Source organism: Asterias amurensis, chromosome 9 (genome assembly GCF_032118995.1).
Source record: "Asterias amurensis chromosome 9, ASM3211899v1".
Classification (NCBI taxonomy): Eukaryota; Metazoa; Echinodermata; class Asteroidea; order Forcipulatida; family Asteriidae; genus Asterias; species Asterias amurensis.
In genome coordinates this window covers 8021849-8048127 of record NC_092656.1, presented here as the reverse complement: position 1 = coordinate 8048127, position 26279 = coordinate 8021849, and the positions used below count along the sequence as shown (strand labels likewise).

At 38.9% G+C, this 26279-nt stretch overlaps 1 protein-coding gene and 1 long non-coding RNA gene across 3 annotated transcripts; one reads left to right on the top strand and one right to left on the bottom strand.

Moving 5' to 3' along the window:
- Positions 1–395: 395 nt before the first annotated feature.
- Positions 396–26245, top strand: LOC139942016 (epithelial sodium channel subunit gamma-like). Of its 2 annotated transcripts, none has more exons than XM_071938681.1 (12): positions 396–460; positions 6080–6350; positions 9823–10004; positions 11065–11168; positions 17459–17622; positions 18836–18940; positions 20632–20746; positions 21336–21408; positions 22442–22499; positions 23175–23251; positions 24560–24635; positions 25899–26245. In XM_071938681.1, the coding sequence occupies exons 1-12, from the start codon at positions 435–437 to the stop codon at positions 26181–26183; spliced, it is 1536 nt and encodes a 511-aa protein (XP_071794782.1). In that variant the 5' UTR covers positions 396–434; the 3' UTR covers positions 26184–26245. The 2 variants fall into 2 exon arrangements, with proteins under 2 accessions (XP_071794782.1, XP_071794781.1); XM_071938680.1 differs by lacking the exon at positions 396–460 and adding an exon at positions 3152–3425.
- On the bottom strand, positions 14113–15777 carry LOC139942183 (uncharacterized). The gene is made up of 3 exons (XR_011786647.1): positions 15486–15777; positions 14656–14768; positions 14113–14258 (listed from the first exon to the last, which is right to left on the bottom strand). It is a non-coding gene; the product is annotated as an uncharacterized lncRNA (long non-coding RNA).
- Positions 26246–26279: the final 34 nt, after the last annotated feature.

The following is a 26279-nucleotide window of genomic DNA, read 5'->3' as shown; positions in this document are numbered from 1 at the left end:
TGATTCGAAGTGCTTTATATAACAAACCAAAATAATGGAAGTATTCACTAAACTGCCTTCACTATAGAATCGTTTTTGGAACCACCGGTATTCGCCATTGTGAACAATAAACGGTAACTGCTAGCCGTATCCTGCCACCAGCTTTTCACTCATGTTTACCAAAAGGAATACCTCGTTCTAAGTGAATTAAGAATTGTCAAAGATGTAGATGAAAAAGTGGTGGCAGGGTACGGAAATGTTTCCCTTGAATGATCCCATTGAATTAAAAGGCACCATTACTCTTTGAGACTCTGATTGAAGGAGGTCAAGCGAGGTTACAGCTACTGGTTACCATTTAGTGGGTCCCATCTCCATTTTGTGAAGAATGGTCTAATGGTGGATGGTGGGAGCAGTGTCTTTCTCGTCGGACTTGAGCCGGTTAAATCGGACGTCGTATGAACTACGCGGGTCTCAATAACAGGTAAAAACAACACAATTATTGTGATATTCATAAAACAGCAGCCGATTAATGCTGCTTGGATTAATTCTATCTCGAGCTAGGACGAATTTAATCGTCCTAACTTCCTAACTTAGGATGGGTTCAACCATGGAGGAATAAATGCGCCCTAATGTCTATGGATACGGAACTGAACTCGTCTTAAGTCCTATGGTTAATCATTTAAGTTATGAAATGTTTGGTGACAGTGAGCTGCTGATAGTATAAAACATTGTGAGAAACGGCTCCCTCTGAAGTAACGTAGTTTGGTTTTCAAATTAATATTACAACTTTGACTTCAGGTTTTAAAAAGACTTCATGTTTTAAGCCCCTTTTCATATGAAAACACACAAATATGTTCAACAAGGGTGTTTTTTGTTACTTTCATTATTCTCTTGCAACTCCGATGATCAATTGAGTCAACATTTTCACAGGTTTATTATTTGATGCATGTTGTTGGGATACACCAAGTGAGGATACCGGTCTTCAACAATTACCTGACGAACTCGCGTTCCACCACCACCTTTTCGATTCTGTCCAATGTAGACATTAGGGACTTTTCGTTTTCGACGACGGATGGTTCTGTGACGGTAAAGATGACATTCTTGGCGTCATCTGCGCATGCGTCGGCTTTGAGGACGGTCGTCCCTCAATTTCTATGCCAATACTTTGGATGAATCTTCGTTGTGCTGAAAACGACAACGTTTAGCTGAACAACCGTCGCAGAACCATCCGTCGTCGAAAACGAAAAGTCCCTGTAATACTGGTAGAGTACCCCAACGACATCAGAACAAGTGATTTCATTGGATACAAAGATTTCAGTGAAAATGTATCTGATTGGTCCGAGGTGGCGTTTAGCAGCTGCACGTTCGGTTGTCTGAATAATTCAGAATGTAAGTGAAGGGTGATTAAGGACATGGGTTGGTCTAGACTCGAGGCCACTCTCTGGCATCATGAGCTTCGAAGTGAGACGTCAGATGTTCAGGCTATAAAATGTATGCCTGCATAAAATTTCCTTTAAATATTTGTGTGGCCTTGTGGCACTATGTATCATTTAAATGTTTTCCCCATAGTGTTATCGAGTGCCCCCCCCCCCCCAATCCCATCCCAAGTACAACCTGGTACAATAAATAGATGGCACGGCTCTCCAATCATTAGAACCACAATTAATTACGCCGTCTCCGGTAAATTAATACAATAGATGTTTACGGAGGAATTATCGTGTAGAATTAGACGAGAGTGCATTACATTACGTCTAATGGGTAGGGCGGGACAGACTATTTAGCCAAGAGCGATATCAGAAAAATGCTGGGGAAAATGTTGGAGTAACCTCTGCTATAAAAATTATACTTTAAAGCCATTGGAAAATTTCGGTAAACAGTATTGTCCAAGGACCACACTTCGTGTATCACAACTAATAACAAATCAGCGAAAATCTAGGCTCATTTGGTCACCGGAGTCGGCAGAAAACAACGGGAAAACCCACCCTTGTTTCCGCACGTTTCGCCGACGTGTTTTGTGTTTAAAATAAATCCGTAATTCTTTATGTCGAGAATTGATAATTGTTTAAATGTTTTCTCAAACAGTAAAGCTTTTCATGGAATAATATTTCAAGAGAAGTCTTTCAACAATACCTTCTATATGTAAACCTTGTAAGTTATTTCTAAATCTGTGAACTTTTACCTTTTTTGTTTCTGTTCCGAAAGTGTATAATGGCTTTAAGCAAAGTTATTATAATAGTTGTGGATCAGGTTGGCTGAGTGGTTCTTTTTCCATGCCTTTCACCGCTTGGGATTATATTTATAATCCCACCTCAGACCGGAGCCTCTGTTATGAAATTTATACTTCAACAAAAATGATAAGGTTTGGGATCAAAGTTGGCTCACTGGTTTTTTCCCCTGCCTTTCACCTCTGTGGACATGAGACCCCATTTCGAATCCCATCCCACGTGCATGTGAGTGGAGGGGTTTCCAGGCCAGCCCCTACCTAATTGTGTGTGTTTATCCTCATTTTGTGGTTTGCCTCCCACATTTAAAACTGGTCATCTTCTCGTTTTCTAATAATACTAAATATACTAATAATGAATGGCGCTAAGTGCTTTTGGATGAATAAATAAATACATAAGTATTTAACAGATAATAAAAAAATAAAATAAATATACGTCATAAGTAAAACACAACACGTATGGTGTAGTGGTGGTGGTGGTGGTCGAGGGTGGAGGTTACCCATTCACGCTAAGAACCAATACCCTGCCCCCAAATGAGACCGGTAAAATGCACAAACCATGGTCCCATACATTTTGCCCCTCTCAAATTATGTCTTCGCCCCCACTTGTGTGTGTGTGTGTGTCCCCCAGCCACTGACCAGCAACAGCAGCAACTTATATGACGTCACTGCAACTCGTACCTCCTGGTACATCGGCTTTGTACTGATATGCTTTCCGGTTGCGAGTATATCAATTCTTTTTTGTTTGTGTGCTTTGTTTAAATGGTTGTTCCAAGGATCACATCATTTCTCCATCACATCAAGTTTCCGCTTGCTTTGGCTTATTTGTATATGCAAATCATATTCTTACGTCACGGCCGACTGAGGTGCATCGCGGCAAATTGAGTGTATTCTGAAGTTGCACAATCGCGTCGCGACAGCTCCAGGCGAGCTGCTTAGAACAAACTCCTTTAGAGGTTTTTGTTGTTGCTGGAGGATCTTAAACCATGTCCGGGGAAGATGGTGATAAAGGGAGAAGAGGTCTGCGGGTTCTACTTGCGGAGTACATGGCCAACACCAGTGCCCATGGCCTCCCCAATATCGACCGGGGAAGAAACAGCTGCAGGAAAGCAGTTTGGTCGCTGTTGTTCATGTGGGCCTTGGGCATGTTCATTTGGCAGTGCTACGAGCTGGTACATGCATATTTCCAATGGGAAGTTGATGTCAACATTGACATTCAATATGAGTAAGTTACCATTTTAATACTATCAATATTTACTACAATAACTCAATTTGAATAATATATATATCTAGGTCATATTATTTAATGCTGGCATAGTGGTTGGTTTATGGTTTATTTATTTAAAAATTTCATCGCAGCATACTGCTGAATTGCGACACAATTCAGAACCGCTAGAAACATTACAATAAATATTATAAGCTTTACAGTAGAAAATACATAATAAAAATATGATAGAAATCCCCCAAAACAAAGGCCTAGCAGAAATGTACAAACAGTTTGATTTAAAATGGTTGTAGGTGTTTAAACTAGACTTAGGACGAGTTACTCGGCCTAACTTAGGACTAGCCGTATGTTTTAGTATATCCTAGGACTAGTCCTAACACTTTGTGAAATCGACCCCGGGAGCTTGGTGAGGTAGGATAAGGGACTATTTTGTATTAGCAGGGGTGGTAGAAATGGACCACATACCAGTCGGTCTTGAAATGGAACGTCCCTTTCGTCAGGTAACTCCATGCATATACAAACAGAAGACGAGTTGTAAAAAAAAAAAAAAAAAACCTCATCACTCCTTTGATGTATCCATCTTGATCAGTGATGCATGGCGAAATCTCCAGGCGTAAGCAGTGTATAACATAAATCCATTTAATGACAAGTTCTAGTCGTTAATATTGTTGTCGAGTTTAAAAAAAGATTCATTGCGAATTTTGTATATATTTATATTATACGTTGTGCATGTTTTGCAAAATGTCTGTAAATCACAGGTGTTCTTTTCTCTTTTGTTTTATTTTGATATAGTTACACTTCTTGAACAATAAAAGTACTAAATAAATATTAAATTTCACGTGTGAATTTTCACTCAAAGACATTAGCATAAGAAAATATGGGGGGGGGGGGGGCGGAAGATCTCCGAAGGTGAACACTTATCATTATTTGTATCTCAAAAACTACGTCACTTCAGAGGGAGCCGTTTCTCACAATGTATTATACTACCAACCTCTCCCCATTACTCGTTACCAAGTAAGGTTTTATGCTTATAAATTATTTTAAGTAATTACCAATAGTGTCCACTGCCTTCAATGGGTCTTAATACATTTGGTAATGACTCTTAAAGGGTATTTTATGTTATTTTTCCTAACAAAAAACACATTGTCCACATATTTACATTAAACTTACACAGTTTGAAGATTATGATAGTAGAAAGTTTCCCTTGAAATTTTACTTACTGAGGTGCTGTAGTTTTTGAGAAATGAGTAAAAGTAATAATTTTCGTCTCATGTAAAAACTTAGTAACCAGTTATGCTATGGTTTTGGTGTACTATCATAACTGGTTAAGGGAATTTTACATGTTAAAATAATTTTGGTCTCACGAGACCAAAATTATTTTGTGACTTGTTTTACTAATTTCTCAAAAACTACAAAACCTTAGTTAGTAATATTTGAAGGGAAGCTTTCCACTTTCATTATCTTTAAACCCTGTAAGTTTAATGTAAATCTGTGGACATTTTGAAAAAGTACCCGAATCCTTTAAAACTAATGGCAATACAAATTGGTGTTGCAGGAAGTACATCATTTTGGATAGTATAATGCATTATCGAGAGTTGAGAGACATGTTCACGTCAACTGCGTTTATGGAAACAAGATGACATTTTCTATTGCCAACAATATGAATATAATTAGCGTTACCGTGGTAACGCTTTTCAGATTGTGGATTTCTTTTTCCTGTTTGAACATTATTTGTTCCAGGTTTTCGGCGATATCTCAAAACCGTGACTACCTTTTGTATACAATTTGCATGGGTTATTCAATACATCTACATTTTGTTTTGCCACGATTGGTCAACATTCGAACGGTTCTAAACACTAACCTTAAAGCCAGTGGACACTACTGGTAATTGTCAAAGACTAGTCTTCTCACTTGGTGTATCTCAACATATGCATAAAATTACAAACCTGTGAACGTTTGAGCGCGATCGGTCGTCGGAGTTGCGCGATAACTTGAACGAAAAAAAAAAATACCCTTGTCACACGAAGTTATGTGCTTTCAGATGCTTGATTTCAAGACCTTAAATTCTAAATCTGAGGTCTCGAAATCAAATTCGTGGAAAATTGCTTCTTCCTCCAAAACTACGTCACTTCAGAGGGAGCCGTTTCTCACAATGTTTTATACTATCAACCACTCCCCATTACTCTTTACCAAGTAAGGTTTTATGCCAATAATTATTTGAGTAATTACCAATAGTGTCCAATGCCTTTAAGGTTATGCTTTGCATTTAGGTAACCACGCGTTATAACTGTTTAAGATATTCATACAAATTTTAATTGTGAGCCAAAATCGTTTTTTAATTTTATTATAGTCTGTTTTTTTCTTGCGTTTTAATGTTTTCTTTTGTGTGATTTTTAAATGTTTCAGTGCAATCACCTTTTATATTATATAATTATATTTTTATCGTTGGCAGGGGTCTGGTTTTACACATCTTCTGATGACAGTTTTTATACTTTTGTTTTAACCTTGACAGCCCCTGTACAACTTGTAGCTATTGTGCATGTCTAAAGATTTAAAATAAATAAATAAATAAATAAATAAATAAATAAATAAATATAAATAATAAATAAATAATTTAATTCTTACATATATATTTGATTGTTTTCTTCTTTCAGAACTCAGCTTAACTTTCCCGCTGTTACAATATGCAACCTTAATCCAATCAAGTCTTCAACCATTAAATACAGCGATAAGCTGAACAGTCTGTTCAACCCGGACGACGGCAGCACCGCCACGGAGGAGACCACCACAGGAACAAATTTCGCCCAGACCATCAACTACATCTCCGATACGCCCGGAGTGCAAGTTGCGACTGCGAGTGGTTCGTCTGACCTTACCACACCAAGCATGGACTCGGCCAGTACGAACATAAGACGCAGACGTGGTGTGAGTCAAATATTTTCATTGGTTTTTGATGTATTTGTGAACTATAATTTCTGTGCTTCATTTTATAACTGTGAAGTAAGTTTTTTGTTAGCCTAATGGTTACAATAGAGACCAAACTAGACAGATAAAGTCACATGTGAAAAGTTGTAAAGGCACCGTACACCTTTGATAATTTTTAATGACCAGTATTTTCACTTGGCGTTTTCCAACATACTACATGCATAAACAAATCATCACAAAAATTCAGGCCTGAATCCTTTTAATATTTGAATGAAAAACTACCCTTTTCTCAAATTAAACTTCTATACTTCAGAGGAGCCGTTTCTCACAACTCATTGCGCGTTACCAATTGACTCACTCATTGAAGTTGCAAAAAAATGATGAAAAAAAAGTAATAAAAGGCTTTTGGCCATTTTAGTGAGAAATTACCTCGTTTCTCACATTGTTTTACACTATCAACAGCTCTGCGTTGCTCGTTACCAAGTAAGGTTTTTACTTATTTGAGTAATTACCAAACGTGTCAAAGCCTATAAGTATTTTCACAAAAAGGTCGGATCCATTAAAGTGAGATGACGGCTGATACCCGCATCACTCTACGCAAACAGACAGACACAGACCTTCAGAAATCATCATGCGTGAATCTTTTCTCAGATTTAAACAAACATAATAATAATCAGAGCGCTTTGAACACCAGAAGTGCCATAGTATTAGAGAAAGACGTAATTTTTCACGAATTTGATTTCGAGACCTCAGATTTAGAACTTGAGGTCTCGAAATCAACCATCTAAACGCACACAACTTCGTGTGACAAGGGTGTTTTTTCTTTCATTATTATCTCGCAAGTTCGATGACCGATTGAGCTCAAATTTTCACAGGTTAGTTATTTTATGCATATGTTGAGATACACCAACTGTGAAGGCTAGTCTTTGACAATTACCAATAGTGTCCACTGCCTTTAATAACCATCACGGCTTCCGTGATGCCCTGTCCAAGGAATATTATGCGCTCCTAAGCTAAATCAATCAGAAGAACCATCTCAGTCCTCACAGATACCCACTTATCCCTGGGTGAGAAAAAAGCAACTAAATGCACTAGACACTATTGGTAATTACTCAAAATAATGGTTAGCTTAAAAACTTACTCGGTAACGAGCAATGAGGAGCTGTTGATATAATATATTGTGAGAAACGGCTCCTACCGAAGTACCGTAGTTTTTGAGAAAGAAGTAATTTCTCACTAAAATATTTTAATTGAACTCGAGATTTCAAGGCATCTGAAAGCAAATTTGACGACAAAGGTGTTTTCTTCCTTTATTCTCACGTTCAAATTTTTACAGGTTTGTTATTTGTGCAAATGTTGAGATACATGAAAGTGAGAAGACTGGTCTTTGAAATTATCGAAGGCATAAGTGTCACGACCGAGACTCGAACCCACATTCTGCTGAACAGAAACACCAGACCTTGAGTTCGGTTCTCTTATCCCGCTCGGCCACGAAACAGCAAAACTAAACACTAGCTTGAAGGGAATTTTTAATCAAAATAGATTATACTTTCAACAGCTGCAGTACTTCTAACCAAGTAAAAGAACCAACGTTTTTTTAAAAAGATTTATGCAAGTCGCCAGACACACAATGCCTGAATGCCACTACAAGGTGTGGGCTGCTACTTTTTTTTCTGGGGCCGTTGAAACCTTCTCCCTGGGCTGAAACAGGGTTACCCCTTTTACAGTCCATACGGTTATAGGCTTGGGTGTCATCAGAGAAAAAAACCTACTTGTTTGATCAAGTTAATACTATTTGCTCCAATGCTTTCCCATGGGCACAATTAAAAACCTTGGTTTGCTCTTCACATAAAGATTACCCCCTTTCAAGAAGTGTTTGCTCAGCTCAATCGTTACTTTAAAAATAGTTACAGCATAGAAGAAACACGACCGTTTGTATAATGGTCTGTAGAGTTTAATTGCACAAAGGGACCACAGCGGCTGGACTTTCTACCATGCACACACTTCAATTCAGTAACATTTATCTCAATGCTGTCATTCGATACAATAATGCACATTTATGTCGAAATTAAAAAAAGCAATATAAGTATGACCTATTATGTACGCAATGAGTCAGTAATAAGCAGCATGGATGAAAACATGTAGGTATAAGTTAATGATTTTGTTCCCTATGGACATACAAATCTTAAAACCATAGTACAAACAAGGTACGGCAATAACGTGGACGTAGGACACATAATATAGCAGACATTAGTGTGAGACAAGGCCAATAACTCATGATACACCTATAGTTTATGAATACGAATCAAGGAACTGAGCTCTTTTAAAACCAATTTTTTTTAAACAAAGATAGATAGGGTGATGACTTTAGAGGTTCTTCTTAGCTAATCTAGTGTGGTATGCCTGATAGATCAATGGAAACGAGCATAATACGTCGGAGAGTAAACTGGTCGATTTTTCTGTATCAAGTTTTGGCATGCCGAAAAGGGGCACATCGCAAAACTTGCCCAGATGGCCCCTGTGGTTAGACATTGCAAACGTCGTGGGTTCGAATTCCCGTGGATTTTTTTTTCTCTCACGAAAGAAGTGAGTGCTTTAAAGCCATTGGACCCTTTCGGTTCAGACAAATATAAAAAAAGTTCACAGATTTACAAATAACTTACAGGGTTTACAGAAGGCAATGGTGAAAGACTTCTCTTGAAATATTATTCCGTGAAATGCTTTCGTTTTTAAGAAAACAGCAAAACAATATAAATTCTCGTTAACGAGAATTACGGATTTATTTGAAACACAAGTCATGATACGGCGAAACACGCGAAAACAAGGGTGGGTTTTCCCGTTGTTTTCTTCCGACTACGATGACCGATTGAGCCTAAATTTTCACAGGTTTGTTATTTGATATAGAAGTTGTGGTACACAAAGTGTGGGCCTTGGACAACACTGTTTACCGAAAGGATCCAATGGCTTTAAAGAGGGTTACAACATGTTTGGTTTAGGTGTTAATTGTTGTAGGACACTTGTGTGATTAAGAAACAATTTTTAATAATAATAATAATAGATGGTTTGTTGAATAGAAAATGTTTTGAAAAATGACATAATGACACGTTGAAATGGGGTAATGTTTATGCATCAAGAGCGACAAAATAGTTGATAACCGGCACTTATGTCCATTATCAATTAGATTGCGAACTCACAAGGTCTCGCCACAATTTTAACAGTGAACACTATTGGTAATTACTCAACAAAATTACAAGTATAGACCTTACTTGGTAACGAGAAATGGGGAGAGGTTGGTAGTATAAACCGGTGTGAGAAACGGCTCCCTCTGGAGTGACGTAGTTTCGAGAAAGAGGTTATTTCCACGAATTTCATTTCGAAACCTCAAAATTAGATTTTGAGAATTAGAAATTGCCTCGTGTGACATGACCATAGTGCCCAATTCTAACGAGTCTGTCTACCGTTCAATCCACAGGCCTCACGGTATCAGGATTGGATGGATGTTGACTTCATGGCCAAGAACGAAGAACTTGATCTATTCGATCGGTTCACAGATGTTGTATCCCAGGCTAACTACGAGGACAGGGTCAACTTTGGTCATCAGATTGACGATATGGTACTGTCATGTACATTCAAAGGCTATCCCTGTACTCCATCGTAAGTTGATTTTCTTATCAAAGCACTCAAAACCTCACTCTTCGTCATAGTTTGCTGCTCCAGTAATTTTTTGCCCTTTTCGAAAGACGGATTTGGTCTTGGATTCGGCTCGGGCTAGCTTGGTCCTGGCAGTTGATTTGCGCGTGCTTTGCGTATAGGGCTCCATACGAGAGAATGGAGCCTCAAGCCGACTCCAAAGCCGAAGGCGTGGCCTCAGTCTTGTGATGCATTCATTTTCCAATAGGAAGTCCGATTAGCAAAGTCAAGTAGTCGAAGTGGTATATATTTTATTGCCTTTCCCCTCTGAGACCCCGTTTCGAATCACGCCGTGAGCACTACGTGGTTGAGTTTCCAGTCCCCATCCTGACTGTGTGGGTTTCCCCTGGAACAATTATCTTTGGTTTTTCCCCCAAGATTTAAAACTTAAAGTTTTTGCGTAGTGTCTTTCTTCGTTGGGTTCTTGGGCGGGATTGAAATAATTAAGTTCCCTTTTCACAGGGTATTTTCCTTCACAACCAGAATAAACGAAATGAAATAACTAGGGCCCTTACAAAAGTAGAAAACTAAAAGTGTGTATAATTTTAAGTTGAAATGCTGTAATACTACATTGCATGAAAATATATTATTATTGTAAAAATTGGTCCCTTGTGAAAGTGTTGTCTAATATTCGAAGAATGATGTCACCAAGTTTCAAACATAATATTTATGGTTATATTATAAAAAAAATCTTCCGAAAACGTTCATCCATGAATTTTAATGATATTGAATAAAACTAACAAACATTGGATTTGCCTGAAGGAAATACGCTGATTTATTTGCATAGCATGAAAAGTCTTTAAAAAGCCCATACCTTTCTGGTAATATATTTCAGGTATGTATTTCAAGGCAAATTATTAGGTCTGGTTGTTGTAATTTTATCAAAATTTCAAATTATTCTTCAACATTAGCAAACAATGTAGACCACAAAGCCTAATGCCGACGCCAGAAGCTGATTGATACACCTTCCCCCATTGTATTAAATTTAAACATTTTTTTAAACATTTTTTTTTTTATTTTCAAGGAACTTCACGTATTTCCACAACTACCTGTACGGAAACTGCTACACCTTCAACTCTGGGATCGAAAATAACATTTCCAAATCGAGCAAATCCGGTCCGCTATATGGTCAGTATCTTAAAGGGTCTATGTAACTTTTGTAGGACAAAAAACACAGTGTGCACAGATTTACGCTTAACTTACACAGTTTGAAGATAATGATAGTAGAAAGTTTCCCTGAAAATATTACGTGCTGAGGTGTTGTAGTTTTGGGGAAATGAGTAAAACAATGTCATGAAAATGTCTCATGAATCGAACATTATTTTAAAGATGGACTATAACAGATTATTGATATAGCCAATATTACTATTTTTGTACAAGAAATGTAAAATAAGGACTGATATTTTAGTAGTATTCAATAAAACCTTTACCTCCATGCAAAAAAAAACACAAATTCGCGCGGCGTACTCCGACCCAGAAAACTCAGTTTCGGCAAAAGCCGGTGACCCACGAACCATTCATACACAGTGTGTGACGTCACACCACGTACCGAAGCTCTGTACACAGTGTGTCAGGTCGATCGTGTGCGTGCATTTTACATGTACATTGAATGTGGAATAACATCGGACAATATAGGCTGCATTTTTTTGACACAAAAAAACAGCGAAACTGTCCGATGGCAGCGGGTCTTGGGAAAACCACAGTATAGATGAGGAAAAGGCATTTCAGAGAGGCACTTCAGAGGAAAGTGAGGGCTCTAGCGATAAGGGGAGCTCACCGGACGAGAGAGAAGCCGAAGACGTGTTATGAGTACATGTAGTTAACCAGCCCGGGGACGATGATCGTCAGGCCGAAGACGATGAGCCAAACCCTGATGATCGACGGCTAAAGACAGACTGGTAAGGCCACAAAACGTTTCATGAATTATACTGAATGATGCTTCGTTTGGGGAGTTTATTTCTGCTCCCAAAAATAGTTGAAGGCTATCCTTGACTAAATTAAAACATGAACGAACATGATGGACAAGGTTTATTGTTTACCTCCATTCACGTTATAATACATGTATGTGAACAACACATGCACTGACTTAGGCAGTAGAAATGTGAGGGGAGGGGTAATTTTTGTCTTGCGTTTTATACTTTGTTGGCAAAATTCATACATTATCAATTTAAACTGATATTGTAGATAACCTATGTTGTTGTTTTTCTCCACCAAGTAACTGCGTGGTGGTTGACACGTGCATCTACACAAATATCTCATGTACATGTATGTAACTGCTACTTTGGATTATGATTGCCTTCTGGCATGGGTATAGTTTTAAAGCAATTCAGGTACACACATGCAATATTAACACTTCAACATGCAAACCACAAATCTGTTGTTAATAATTTTGTATGAATTCTTTTGTTAATAATTTTGTATGAATTCTTTTGTTTTGTTTTACAGAAAACACTGCAATGATGATTATCAGCAAGTGGTGAGCTTAGGACTATCTTGTCCGTTCAAACGCTGCCACTGACATCATGTTTGATGGCAGCAACACGAAGGACGTTTCCAAACCCTCATGTACAGTACAGTGGAAGGATTTTTGTATCCACCAACGGATTAGGCAGCTTTGCTTTGGTTTATTTGTCTTCAGTCGTAACAATTTTCCAAGTTATAATGATCCGGAGGGAGTGAGAAATAATTTGATAAGCCATAATAATTTACGTATAAATGTACATGTATATTATTTCATTTTGTTTCTTTCAGATGGGTGGGTGGTTCAAATTGATTAATTTAATTTGAACGACCCACCCCTCTGAAAGACACAAAATGTAAATTACTATGGCTTATAAAATTATGTGTGTGGTTCAAATTGATTAATTTAGCACTTATGTGCAATAAACTTGTCCCCTGTTGTCAACAATACACTATGATTAACATGGTAACAACATTCAACTTGGTTAGCAGAAATATAAAAACAAAACAAAAAACAGAAGCCATGTACACCTCCATAATAACGACAACACTTAAACTGTATGTATTTGCAAACGTCAATAGTTTATTTTTGAGTTTAAAATATCAAAATTGAAAAAAGGTTGCCTAGTGATAGCGAAATCATCTGAACATTCCGTCATCAAAAAAAAGTTAACTATACAACCCTGTCAACGCCCCTCCCCCCCAAAAAAAAGAAAACCTAAGCCATGTTATGTACCTAGTTAGCTGTGGTTCTCTTTGTAAATTGTAAATTAAGTTGTACATTAAAAGAATATAATAAAATCATTATGTACAGACCACGTCATTCTGTTTTTAAACAAAGTTGATTGTACTACCCTGGTTACCCCCCCCCCCAAAAAAAAAATATATATAAAAAAATAAAATAAAAACCCACATCAATGTGTACAAGCTAGGGCCCAATTTCATGGATCAGCTTACTGTAAACAAAGAATCAACACTTGCGGAAGCAGGAAATTCTGTGCTTACGTCAAGCGTGTTTCACAGGTTACCAGCAAATTTTGGCTTTTGCGGGTCATGGGTGCATACTTGGTTTATACCAGGCATTCTACGCTTACAAAGTATTAAGCGCAGAAATTTAGCCTTTGGGCGTAAGCAGAGAACCGTGACCATAGCGCACATTTTGGTGGTGAACAGATCCATGAAATTGGGCACAGGTCATTCTTTCTTTAAACAAAGTTGATTCTACTACCATGGACCCCCCCCCTACCAAAAAAAGCACAAAAAAAATCAATGTGTACAGGCTAGCTAGGGCCCAGTTTCATGGATCTGCATACTGTAAACAAAGAATCGGCACTTGCGAAAGCAGGGAATTCTGTGCTTACATCAAGCGCGTTTCACAGGTTACCAGCGAATTTTGGCTTTTGCCGGTCATGGGTGCATAGTTGGTTTATACCAGGCATTCTACGCTTACAAAGTAAGCTCAGAAATTTAGCGTTTGCACGTAAGCAGAGAACGGTGATCATAAGCGCAGAATTTGGTGATGAACAGATCCATGAAACTGGACACAGGTCATTCTTTCTTCAAACAAAGTTTAACCCACTACCTTTGAACCCCCACCCCCCCCCCCAAAAAAAAAAAAGCTGTTGCATCCTTTTCCGGCTGGTGAAGGTTGATGTCAATGACACGGGGGTTACACATCAGCTGCGGATGGAGTTGTTTTCATGTCTTGTCACCCTGCTGACAATGAACAAGTGCATTGTGCATGCATTCTATGCGTATCTGTTTAATGAAAAATAAAAAACAAAACCAAATAATCGTTATGTGGGATTTCTTGAAATTTTACAAGGCAGAAATACAATCTCGGAAGGTTTGACGTAACACCATGTATTGACAATCTCTCTTTGAGTTGGCGTAGTTTTGAAAAGAACCTTACAGGAGTTAACGCAAAACCAGTACAAAAGGAGTCCACATGCAACAAAACCAAGGGGGCAGGTTTTCTTTATGTCTGATAGAAAACATGACCTCCAACCACCCCCCTCCCCCAGATCTACACCTAGTACAAAACTGTTCAGGTACAGATCGGGGTTGAACAGTTTTCAAAGGGGCAGCTGAAAAACTAAAAATGAAGAAATCATCTGATCCTCTGAAAATTTGCATGAGTAGGCCTACTACTTACCTAAAGTGCTATTGAGAATCTTAGGTCTCCATTTCTAGATCTGGCTAGCATGTCTCCGAACTGCATTGTCTTCGTCCTGCATTCTCATTGTAGTGTAGAGCTGCGAGTTATTTCTGTACAAAAAAATATAAAAACAAAAAATAAATAAATAAATAAAAAAACTAGTGCTGAAAAAGAACTGGCCTTATTTTACAAATGCAAATATAGTAAACACTCCATAATTAACCGTGCCAAGCCAATAAACACAGCTATAGGAAAACTTCAGACTAAACTTCTCTGGAATTGGTAATTCCTGAATTAGGAGAGAAAAATTCTGAATGACCATGGATGGGCAATTATATGGATGGGAATTTGAACATATTTTTGAGCTGTGCCTTAAAAAAAAAGCGAACAATTCTTAGGCAGCTTTGGCAAAAACAATGTCCAGCAATCCAGTATAGACCAATATAAATACATGTCAGCGAGGCCAATAAACTGTTAACTGTAACAATCAACTTTTTAAATGGATTAATATAGTGTTCACACATGGTTGAGCATGAACATGCCAGAAAGTGTAAACCAGGGCCTAAACATGCCTAAAGCACTTGGGTGGCTACATGGATTCATCACTCAACAGAGTCAATACACTATGTAGCTATTTTATGGTAGTCGGGTCAGATTCAGAGCGGATCGTGTCATTTGACAACAAGATGATTGTTCCTTGCATGAAAAGGGTAGAGATTGTTTACTATTTTTCTTATTACAATTACATGTACATGTATTGGGCCTGAATTAATAATGGAGATAGTTTCTCAGTAGTAGATTTTTAAAAATTATTAACAAGTACTTACCAGGCTTTTCTCCCTCTCTTTTCTGTAATGCCACTTGATTCTTTTGCTGTTCCACGGCCACTTGCGATCAGGGCCACGGCAGAGGGACCCCGCCGACGTCGTAGCATGCACAAGCAGCACTGGCTGGGGCCTGGTGGTAGAAGATCCCCCTGAATTCTCTCGATGCTTAGAGGTTTAAATTTCGGAATCGATCCAGGCTTCTTACACAAACTTTGAAACTTCTAGTGCATCCACAAACAACCAAATAGTCGGCAGTATTTAAAGCTGATACATTAGAAACAAAAAGCTTCGTAGCACACACGCACGCCTGTAGTGTGGATGAAAACGCATACACAACACATGGAGTAACATGGCGTAATCTTTGTTTACTCTCGTTGCTTCATGGGTATGACATCACCATTTTTTGACCGCGTTCATGACGTCCGCTGGTTTACAAATCCGCTTGGATTTCAGTGTTGGTTTAAAAGCCGGGAACCAGTACAGGGCGGGAAATTTCAAAATCGAAGAATCGAGGTCAAATTTTTTCGGTCAAATTGTAGCAAAATTATTTGGAGAAAAACATGACCACAACAATTAATTGATAGCTGAACACAACATAAACAAGTTCTGATAGTGATTTTAATGTAGGAGTACCGTTATAGTCCATCTTTAATCATTTACAAATATATTTTCATGATATTGTTTTAAACCATGTAAGTTTAATGTAAATCTATGGACATTTTGAAAAAGTATCCAAATTCTTTAACTTATTAATTAACGTCACAATGTTTGAAATTACTTATCAGCTAGCCTTAAACATCTGACGTCACGCTTCGAGGCTCGTGATATACATCAGAGAGTGGCCTCAAGCCTGCGGGTCAATCCCCATGTCCATAATCACATTGCACCCACATTTATATACAGACGACTTGAAGTTCACCCAAACGTCACCTCGGACAAACCAAGGATAAAGACAGTTGAACTGCACGTTTATCCAATGAAATCACTGGTTCTTATGAGCAAGTAAGCCTTCGTATCTTTGGGGTACCAGTCTTTTTGACTCACATTTGGCAGACCGTGTCATTTCGCAAAGTTAAATAACTTCGGATAGTCGCGGCAAATTTGTGTGGATAATATTGTTTCCGCACTTTTAAAACATATTTCTAACCATATGCATTTTATATAAGAAACGGTTACAGACGCTTTTCAAAGACCGCAACTCGACCGACGGCAACGTGTTCCTTTAATACCAAGTATTTTGCAGACTTCACTTGATTGAAGTTCTTGACGCGAAAATTGAAGTGGGTCACCTGGAACGGAGTTCTTAGCAAATTTAAACATTAGCTGGTGGGTTTATCAGCGTATTGTTTTGCTGACGCCCACACACCAATTTGATCAAGAGTTTCTTGCATGGTGCTGGTATTGCTAGTTTTACTTGAGGTTGAGGTTACAACTCTCTGAGTTGGTATTGCTGCATCATTTATCATGCTGAAAAAGGTGGCAGTTGTTTTTTAGTTTTTACCCAAAGAGATTTAAAGGCCGTGGACACTATTGGTAATTTCTCAAAATAATTGTCAGCATGAAACCTTAAATGGTAACAAGTTATGGGGAGCTGTTGAAACTATACTATTGTGGGAAGCGGCTCCCTCTGAAGTAACGCAGTTTCGAGAAAGAAGGCATTTTCCACGAATTTGATTTCGAGACCGATCAGAATTAATATAAGTTGAGGTATCGAAATCAATCATCTGAAAGCACACAACTTGTGTGACAAGGTTATTTTTTTCTTTCATTATTATCTCGCAACTTCGACTAACGATTGAGCTCAAATTTTCACAGGTAAATGTTTATGCATCGCCTATGTTGAGATAAACCAAGTAAGAAGACTGGTCTTTGACAGTTACCAATAGTGGCCAGTGATGTCCAAGTTTCCCTTATGTTTTTATTTTATTTACGAGTACAAAGAATTAAATGCCACAATTCCTTTTTATCCTCAGGTTTAACGTTAGAACTGAACATTGAGGAAACGGAGTACCAACCAGCCGTGCAGGAAGCATCGGGAATACGTGTGTTAATCAGCGAACAATACAAGATGCCGTTCCCGGAGGATGCTGGGATTAATGTAGCTCCTGGATTACTCACCTCCGTCGGCCTAAGGAAGGTAACTATGGGTGCGATCGTTTAGCTCCCCTGGGTCGACCCCGGTGCGTGGCGGTTTTTTTTTTACCAGGACGAACGTTGATAACTATCTGCACACACTCGTCCTGGGAAAAAAAAAACGCCACACACCGGGGTCGACCCAGGGAAGCTAAACGAACGCACCCTATGACGTCACACGTTGATGACGTCACGCGTGACAAAAAATACAAATTTTGTAAAATAAATATATCAGAAAATCAGATTATTGTTGACTCATTGCTTGTAATTTCATACGAACAATGATCAGAATGTCATTCAACGAGAAAGTATGTAAACATTAAAAATAAAATCAACAAATGAATCATTTATTAGCAGGATTTAAGTGGCTACATTTAGGTGCTGGCTACATTAGGTCCGGGCTACATTTTCGTAAAATGTGGTTTCGTCATATCGGGACACAGACTGATGAGGGCTACATTTACAATCGGGGTAAAGGTCACATGTAGGAACATAATGTGGCCTATATATTAAGGTAAAATGTGGTTTCGTCATATCGGGACACAGACTGATGAGGGCTACATTTACAATCGGGGTAAAGGTCACATGTAGGAACATAATGTGGCCTATATATTAAGGTCCCTGTGTCATAACTGATTTTGTCCTCCTGAAAGAAAATCTATTTACAAAGAGGGCGCTATCACATGCGAAATTCCAAAATTTGCCTTAATGGTGGCGGGAAGCAGGAAGCGGGAACACATTATCTCCGGGGACAGATGCAACACAAGCTTGATACATACATGTATTTATTGGGCTACCCCTAGGTAAATTGAAAATTATTCGTCAGGCAGGCTCCTGGAGAATATATTTTGTTCATGTGCTCAATTTCAACGAGGGTGTTTTTTCTTCCAGTATTCTCTCGCAACTTCGATGACCAATTGAGTTCACATTTTCACAGGTTTGTTATTTTAGGCATAGACCCACGTTGAGATACATGTTAGAAGACAGGTCTTTGACATTATTACCAAAAGTGTCCAGTGCCTTTGAGGATCGAGAGTGTCGAATGAAGTGAGTGAGATGGCGTTTCTGATCTGTATAAACTTTTTGGGTGCTATTTCTGATGAAGACTTTTTAACGGTAGCATTTTCGCAAAATCGTAAAAAGAGAGCATAGATCACATAAAAGCTTCTTCTTGTTTTCACCAGAAGTCTGATAACGATTGTATGATTACATTGCAGCTGGAAATAGTGCGTAAAGAGGATCCTTACAGCACATGTCAGCAATCACCAAGGGCTAATGATACCATCTTCTCTTCTTTCTTCAATGTCGGCTACAGTCTCGAGGTAATCACCCCCAAACCCACCCGACCGATACCTGAAAAATAACCTTTGCTCTTTCCTGCACCACTCGGGTTCGACCTACCACTTGAGTCCGACCTGGGCCCTATTTCATAGCGCTGCTTAGCGCCCAACTGTGTGATTGGCGTTTCATAGCGCTGCTAACCGTAAGCACATGAAAAGGCATGCTAACCTCCCGGTGCTTACCGCGTGAAAATAAATGACCTCACAATGCAAATCCAGGGTAAACGCGCAATACGGCCGCCCAATTTTTTTGCTAACCACGCAGAGAAATACGCTTGCACCTTTTAGCATTATTGTTCTGCTACGGTAAGCACGAAAATGTGCTTACCGTTAAGCAGCATTATAAAATTGGGCCATGTACCTGACGGTGTACACACAGTGCAAAAGACCTGTGTGTTAAAATTCGCACCATGGCTGTTGTCACCTACACCAACGAGATATACAAAATTGTCACTAGAGTGCTAAAATAAAAGAATGTATTTGCAGAAGTTGGTGTTATTTTTCTCTATCGTGTAACTGTTGACTGTTTGTAGCAACACCCGTCTGAAACAACGCCCGTTTTTTTTTAGCACCCATGTTTTTGCAGTGTGTGTTCCTACATTATGACACCCATGTTACAAATGTTTAGACGCCCCTATCTTCCTACACAGCTGTATTCCCACACCCCTAATGCACTTTCCCAACTTGTAGAGATCTTGTGATAACTGTATTGCCGGCTGATGACACCATGAACGTAAGATTACCTCAGGGTGTCCACATCTTGCTCAGGATGTCGTCAACCCGAGATAATATTCTCAGAAATCGACATCATACGTTTATAATGTCGACCTCATACGTTTATGGTTTCATCATCCGACAGTGAAATAATCCCTGGATTTCTTTATTTCGGATGGCACTTCCAGAGCTCAGTAAGACTAAAAAAGACCTTGTCACACACGGGGCAACTTTTTGTAGGCAACTTGGAGGAAACTAACTGCAGAACATCCTGCAGGCCCTCTTTGGTTGCAAAGGATGTCCTAACACCCACAATGATTTTATGAGAACATTCAAATGTGTGTGGGTTTTCCATGTTGGAGATTGCCCGGCACGCGTTGTCTGTAAAGTGAGTGCGTTTTGGCGAGCCTAACCAGAAGCATGGTGAACCGCGATGACAAGGCTGTTCAGACCAAACGGTAACCGCCTTACAGTAGATATTAAATTGACATCGGGGATAAAGAATATGATTTTCTTTTTACCCATACACCGATTTTTGTAAGCACTGTACACTCGGTACTTCCCGAGTACCTGTGAAAAAAATTACACGCATATTACTCGGGTGGGATTCGAACCCACGTCCTATGCATTTCTATAGTAGAGCAGTGTCTTTCCAACTAGACTACCGAGATTGCCCGGGTCGTGGGTTCGAATTCCACCCGAGTAATATTCCTGTGATATTTTTCACAGGACTCGGGAAAGTACTGAGTATACAGTGCTAACACACATCGGTGTATGGGTGATTTTTTTTTTATATAGGTAACCGACTTGTTGGTTCAGTTGGGCTTGATTTAAAGATAACTGACTCTTAAAACTTTCAAAAATTAAACTCTTTTAAAAAGTTTAAGTTCCATTAGCTTGAAATTAAAATGAAGACATGACCCTTATGGCTATAACAGTATGATATGTTTTCCCTGCAGGCGTGTCAGAAGGACTGTCTGTACCGAATGATCCAGGACCGTTGCGACTGTGACGACACACGTTTTAGATTCTTCCCAGATCTTGACCCCTGCTTGTCTACAAACGCCTCCCAAGGTAACCGCGATCACATAGACCCTTATAGTCTTTGTGCAAGACGTTTATCTGTTTTCTTTCACGCACAGCGGGGCAAACTCACCAACAGCGCCCGCATCGACCGTCTGTTCACTCGCCTAAGTTGGCCGCGCTGTGCGTGAAAGGAAAACGAGAAACTTATCCACAAATGAAACGGGTAATAATGCTGAAACTACATAAAATTGTTTCAAATTACTTTAAAATATATTTAAACATACATCTATTTTAATTGAAAATGGAACGGGTAATAATGCTGAAACTGAATCAATCCACAGGTCCCTCCTCCCTATTTGTTTTTTTAAATCATCATACCTTTGTTTATGGTCCAGTAACCTATCCTTTCATACTAAACATCATTTGTCCTCGCCACTTCACTTCTATTGGTCTTTCTGGATCCTTCCCTTAATTCCTCCCCTCTCTTTTCTCTATAAATGGGTATGTATTTGTTTGTACTTGTTTTATGCCTCTGAAGAAGGTCCGGATTGGATCGGAAGCTAAGGCCACCTACCCTATTCATTACATTACTTTAACAATAACATATTTAAAAACATACATCTATTTTATTTGACAGTATTGTGTAAAGAGACTGTTGAGCTAGAGTATGCAAATGAGGATTTCGGATGTTCCTGCACGTCTCCATGTCAGTAAGTTGATGTGAACGATTTCTTCTTAACTGTTAGTGTTACTGATTATTGAAAGGGTCACGTGCACGCATTCATATGTATATAGCCATAGTCAACCATGAGGCGTTAAAATTGATCAGTCTCAAATAGTTTATTCAAAACTATTCAAAACCTTTTGTGTGTTGAATAAATGTTTGATTTGAAATGTTTCACGTTGGAAGGTGAAGACCTTCATCATGGTGCAGCCATCTTAAAGTTCTCCCATTGATATCAATGTTACCAAACCGAGGCTGGAAGAACAAAATAGTCTGGCTCCTGTTTGCCATAATGATTATTATCATTCATTATTGTTATTCGATACGAGGAACAAAACCAACATGGAGGCAGCATGATAAAGGTGAGGTTTCTGGTAAACACTATGGGAATTTTTTTTTTTTTTTGGGGGGGGGGAGTGGTTGTGAAAAGAACCGTTGCGACAACACAATGTTGATTAATCTGCTAAATTGGTAATTATAAATCTATGTTTGGACTGATTCTTGATAGAGTCAGAGTGGACACTCTTTCCCTATTATAACAACAATGCAATAACTACTAAAGTTATTTTTAATAGTGTTTCATAGTTATATAATAACATTATAATGGTTACCATAACTATTAACTATTATACAACAATGCATTAAAGGGAAGGTACACGTTTGGTAATTGTCAAATACCAGTGTTCGTTCTCGGTGTATCCCATCATAAGCATAGCATAACAGAATATGATGAGTGAAAATACACCATTCTTGGACGAATTTGTGTGCTTTCAGATAGGAACAAAAGACTTCTAGCTAGAAGTGTTTTATTATTTTAGTGAGAAATTACCTCTTTCTAAGCATCTATGGTACTTCAGAGGGAACCGTTTCTCATAATGTTTTATACTATCAACAACTCTCCAATGATTATTACCAATTCAGTTTTTAAGTTAATATTAGTTTTGAGCAATTACCAAACGCGTACCTTCCCTTTAAGACAATCAGAATTAACAAAAGTTTGTTCTTGTTCCACTTTGCAGGGAAGCGTCATTTGAGATGACAGTGTCCTCAGCTGCTTGGCCAAACAGTCTGTTTGTTGTAAGTTATGCCATCATATGTTTCATTAGCGAGGTTTAGCAGCACCTAACGCGAGTAAATACGTGAACGTGAACGTAAAACAATTGCGTTGTTTCTCGGCACTTTGGTCTTATTGCATGCTCATGCATGGCATCTGCACGTATGCTAAACACGTGACATTTCACCGACACAATTTTCTGACTTTCACGTTCACGTTCACGCGGAACGCACAGCTAAACCCCCTACTATTATTTGTATACGTTCATATTACTCGAGGAAAATCACTCGAGTTTTGGAATTGAACCCACGACCGACCTTTGCAATGCTAAAACAGACGTCTTACCACAATAGACTATGTTATCATTATTTTCGTTAGGTTTCCTGAATATATACCAGTTGCATACAGCCCGTGCGGCTGATGTAAAGAAACCAGTCTTTTACTCCCAATCAGTCTCGCTTTCGGCACATGTTAAAACTGCAATATCAGAAATGGTTGGAATGAAAAGTTAACGGATAACATTGGCGTTATCTAATAACGTTGTTGTAACTATAGCTGCATTATGGAAATAATATTGTGAAGCCGCTTGACAATTTGACTTTGGTCCTGTATTTCTAATGACTACTGTTTTTGTAGACTTGAAGAGCTGTTTTTTAGTACTGTTTTTTCTCTCTTTCTTTCCAATGTTTGTCTTTAAGCACCAAGTAAGACAAGAACTTATGGACATTTCAGACGTTTTCAAAACCAAAGTGGTGAATGATCCAAATTTCGTTCAGTAAGTATTCCAACCGCGGCGACTTTCAAAGTTTTGTTAAGAACCAGCGTTTGCCTTAACCCCACTGTGGCCCTGACTTAAATCCCCGCTAAGGCCCGTTGTAAGAGTCGTACGTTTTTTAATTTCAATTTGTTCATTATTTGAAATCTTCAGATATTTGACACAATAGAACAAGTTTTACAGGGGCTGCCATGGTTATACAAAAGTGTAAATACTGTCTCCTTCAGATGTGTAAAACCTGACCTCAAGTTGGTTCGCATGCCACGAGGGTTTTTTCTCCTTTATACACCTCTGTTTTGTTTACCTTCCGTATCAAACACTTTCTTTCTCTGATCGTAACAATGTGGCTGGCTGCCAAAGCCTTTACGAACCTGTGTCTCGACTACGTCGGAGCACAGCCTAGCATTTAGTCAAGGCGCACGCGGCTGCCCTAGATATCAAGCACGACCCCAGGAGTGCGTTTTGGCGACCCTAACTAAAAACTGTTTCTGCCCTCACAACCAAACCGGTCACCGAGCTCACAACTCGGTTTTCGTTCAGTCTGAACATAACCAACGACCAACAACCGAAACTGCTTTTGGTTGGGGTCGCCGAAACGCACTCCTGATATCACGCACTTAAAAAGACGAACGCGAGCAGCGAAGCTGCGAAGCGCTTTTAGCAACTTGTTTGTGGGCCTTCTTTTTTCTTTACTTTTGGTTGGGGAAATGTTATGCATATTGCATGACGTGATGAGTTGTTGGCAAATATGTAGACACACTACGCCTATCTCAATAATCATGCATGACGTCATAATTCTTACCCAAAATGAGGCTATAGGCGCACGTCTGCCACCCGAGTGACTGCGCCTATAACCTCATTTTGGGGTAGAATTGTAAACGTTACTCATGCATAAATTAATATTAAGAGAGGTGTTTACCATAGATCACATGCCGCGTGCACGCCCGTTACCCACAAACACTGGTGCTCTGAATAGTCACTAGCTGAAGGTGCAATATGAATAACTGATTAGATAAATGAGTTGCTAAAGGCGCCTCGCGGCTTCGCCGCTTGTGCTGTTCTTTTTTGTGCCTGACATCTGGGGGTGGCATCGCCGCTTGCGCCTTGAGTAAAGGCTAGTCGTAGCCGCGTCCTGTGCCCATTTCAGTTTCTCAGCCATGGATAAAGATGATTGTATGATTAGCCTCCCAAATTTATAGATTATAAATACTTCTTGTTTACTTTTGCAAGTCAGCATTTGAGTTGAGAGTGTCATGTAATTTGCTTATTCCACATTATACGTGTCTTCTTCTTCTTCTTCTTCTTCAGGAACAACGTTTTGAAATTGCAAGTTTATTATGAACAACTGAACTACGAAATGATTGTACACACTCCAAAATATGACGTAAGTATTCAAAAAATGCACGTTTTATGTACATTGATGAGTGTTAAAGCGAGATAAAACACATAATAATATTATGGCATGAAAAATTATATGCCATTTTAAAAAATCATCTCAAATAGTATGTTTCGGAAACAATAGTTTTCTAACTGTTGGTTGACTTGTCATTATTGACAGACAAGGCGCACTAGAAATGTTCAATATTATTATCATTATTTACAAATTACACTATTTTGTATTACTCATTATAATTATTGGCATAAAACCTTCTTGGTAACGAGCAACGGGGGAGCTGTTGATAGTATACAAATATTGACTGCTTCGAGTGCTATGGTTAAAACTATGACTCCCGAGGTGATCCCCGGAGCGTTCTATTTTCCCGAGGCGAAGACGAGGGAAAATAGAACGCTCCGGGGATCACCGAGGGAGTCATAGTTTTTAATCATTGCACGAGTAAAAGCAGTCAATATTTTTTTTATAACACCCCAAACATTTCTAAATACTGTACTATTATTATTAAGTTACAGACCTGAATGCTACAATCCACGGACGACGCGAATACAGATTGCAAACACTTTTACTTAATGTGTTGCATGTAGTGTTGTGCAATCCGAAATGGTTACAGACTATTAATTTATCATACTCGTACACGCAACAGACGTCTTGGTACTGCACGCCGTGTGCTAGTCTGTCGGCCTAGCGCACGGCGCCATGTGCTTGTCTTCGGACTAGCGCATGGCAAACCGACGCACTATCACGCGGCCGTCGTCTAGCAAAACCAAGACATGTCATGTGACGCGCTCTAAACCAATGAGCAGGCAGAATACTTGCAAGGGGTGTTATAATATAAAACATTATAAAAAATGGCTCCCTCTGAAGTAACGTAGTTTTCGAGAAAGAAGTAATTTTCAAAGAATTTGATTTTGAGACCTCAGATTTAGAATTTGAAATCTCGATATCAAACATCTGAAAGCACACAACTTCGTGTGACAGGGTGTTTTTTCTTTCATTATTATCTCGCAACTTTGACTGCCGATTGAGCTCAAATTTTCACAGGTTTGTTATTTTGTTGAGATACACCAAGTGAGAAGACTGGTCGTTGACAATTACCAATAGTGTCCAGTGTCTTTAAGAATTTTCTTTTTTTGTATTATGTGAAACAAACAGAGCAGAAAGCTTTCAAAATGGTGTTCTGTTTATCTCCCGATGAGTTCACTTTCCCGCATATTTTACCTTGACTCATTCCCGTCACCTATCTCTTCGTAGTTGTTCGGTCTCATCAGTAACCTCGGCGGCCAGGTTGGTCTGTGGATCGGCATCTCAATGTGCACAGTGTTTGAAGTAGTCGAGCTCCTGTTCGACATCGTTAAACTTCTCCTCTTGAAATTGATGTATCGCAGTCACGTTAAGCGTGCAACATCGCCCTCTCTCGTTGATATCGAGTTAGAGAAGAAGAGGAAACGGCAATTACAGGAGCAGGATTATGCTGTCGCGGTGTATGGTGGGACTGATGAGGCCATATCCAACTCAACGGCATGGATCATCAATTAATTTACTGCTTTTTTATTTAAAGAAAGATATTGTACGAAAAAGTAAAAATAAAAGGCATGGTCAATTTTCATACTATTTTTTTTTTTTTTTTTTTTA

What these genes read in the sequence shown, in the direction of transcription:
- LOC139942016 (XM_071938680.1), top strand. Translation starts at nt 3,187, where the DNA reads ATGTCCGGGGAAGATGGTGATAAAGGGAGAAGAGGTCTGCGGGTTCTA. An exon ending in CCTCCGTCGGCCTAAGGAAG is followed by an intron (nt 17,623 to 18,835) that starts GTAACTATGGGT and finishes ATTACATTGCAG; the next exon opens with CTGGAAATAGTGCGTAAAGA. An exon ending in TCCTGCACGTCTCCATGTCA is followed by an intron (nt 21,409 to 22,441) that starts GTAAGTTGATGT and finishes TCCACTTTGCAG; the next exon opens with GGAAGCGTCATTTGAGATGA.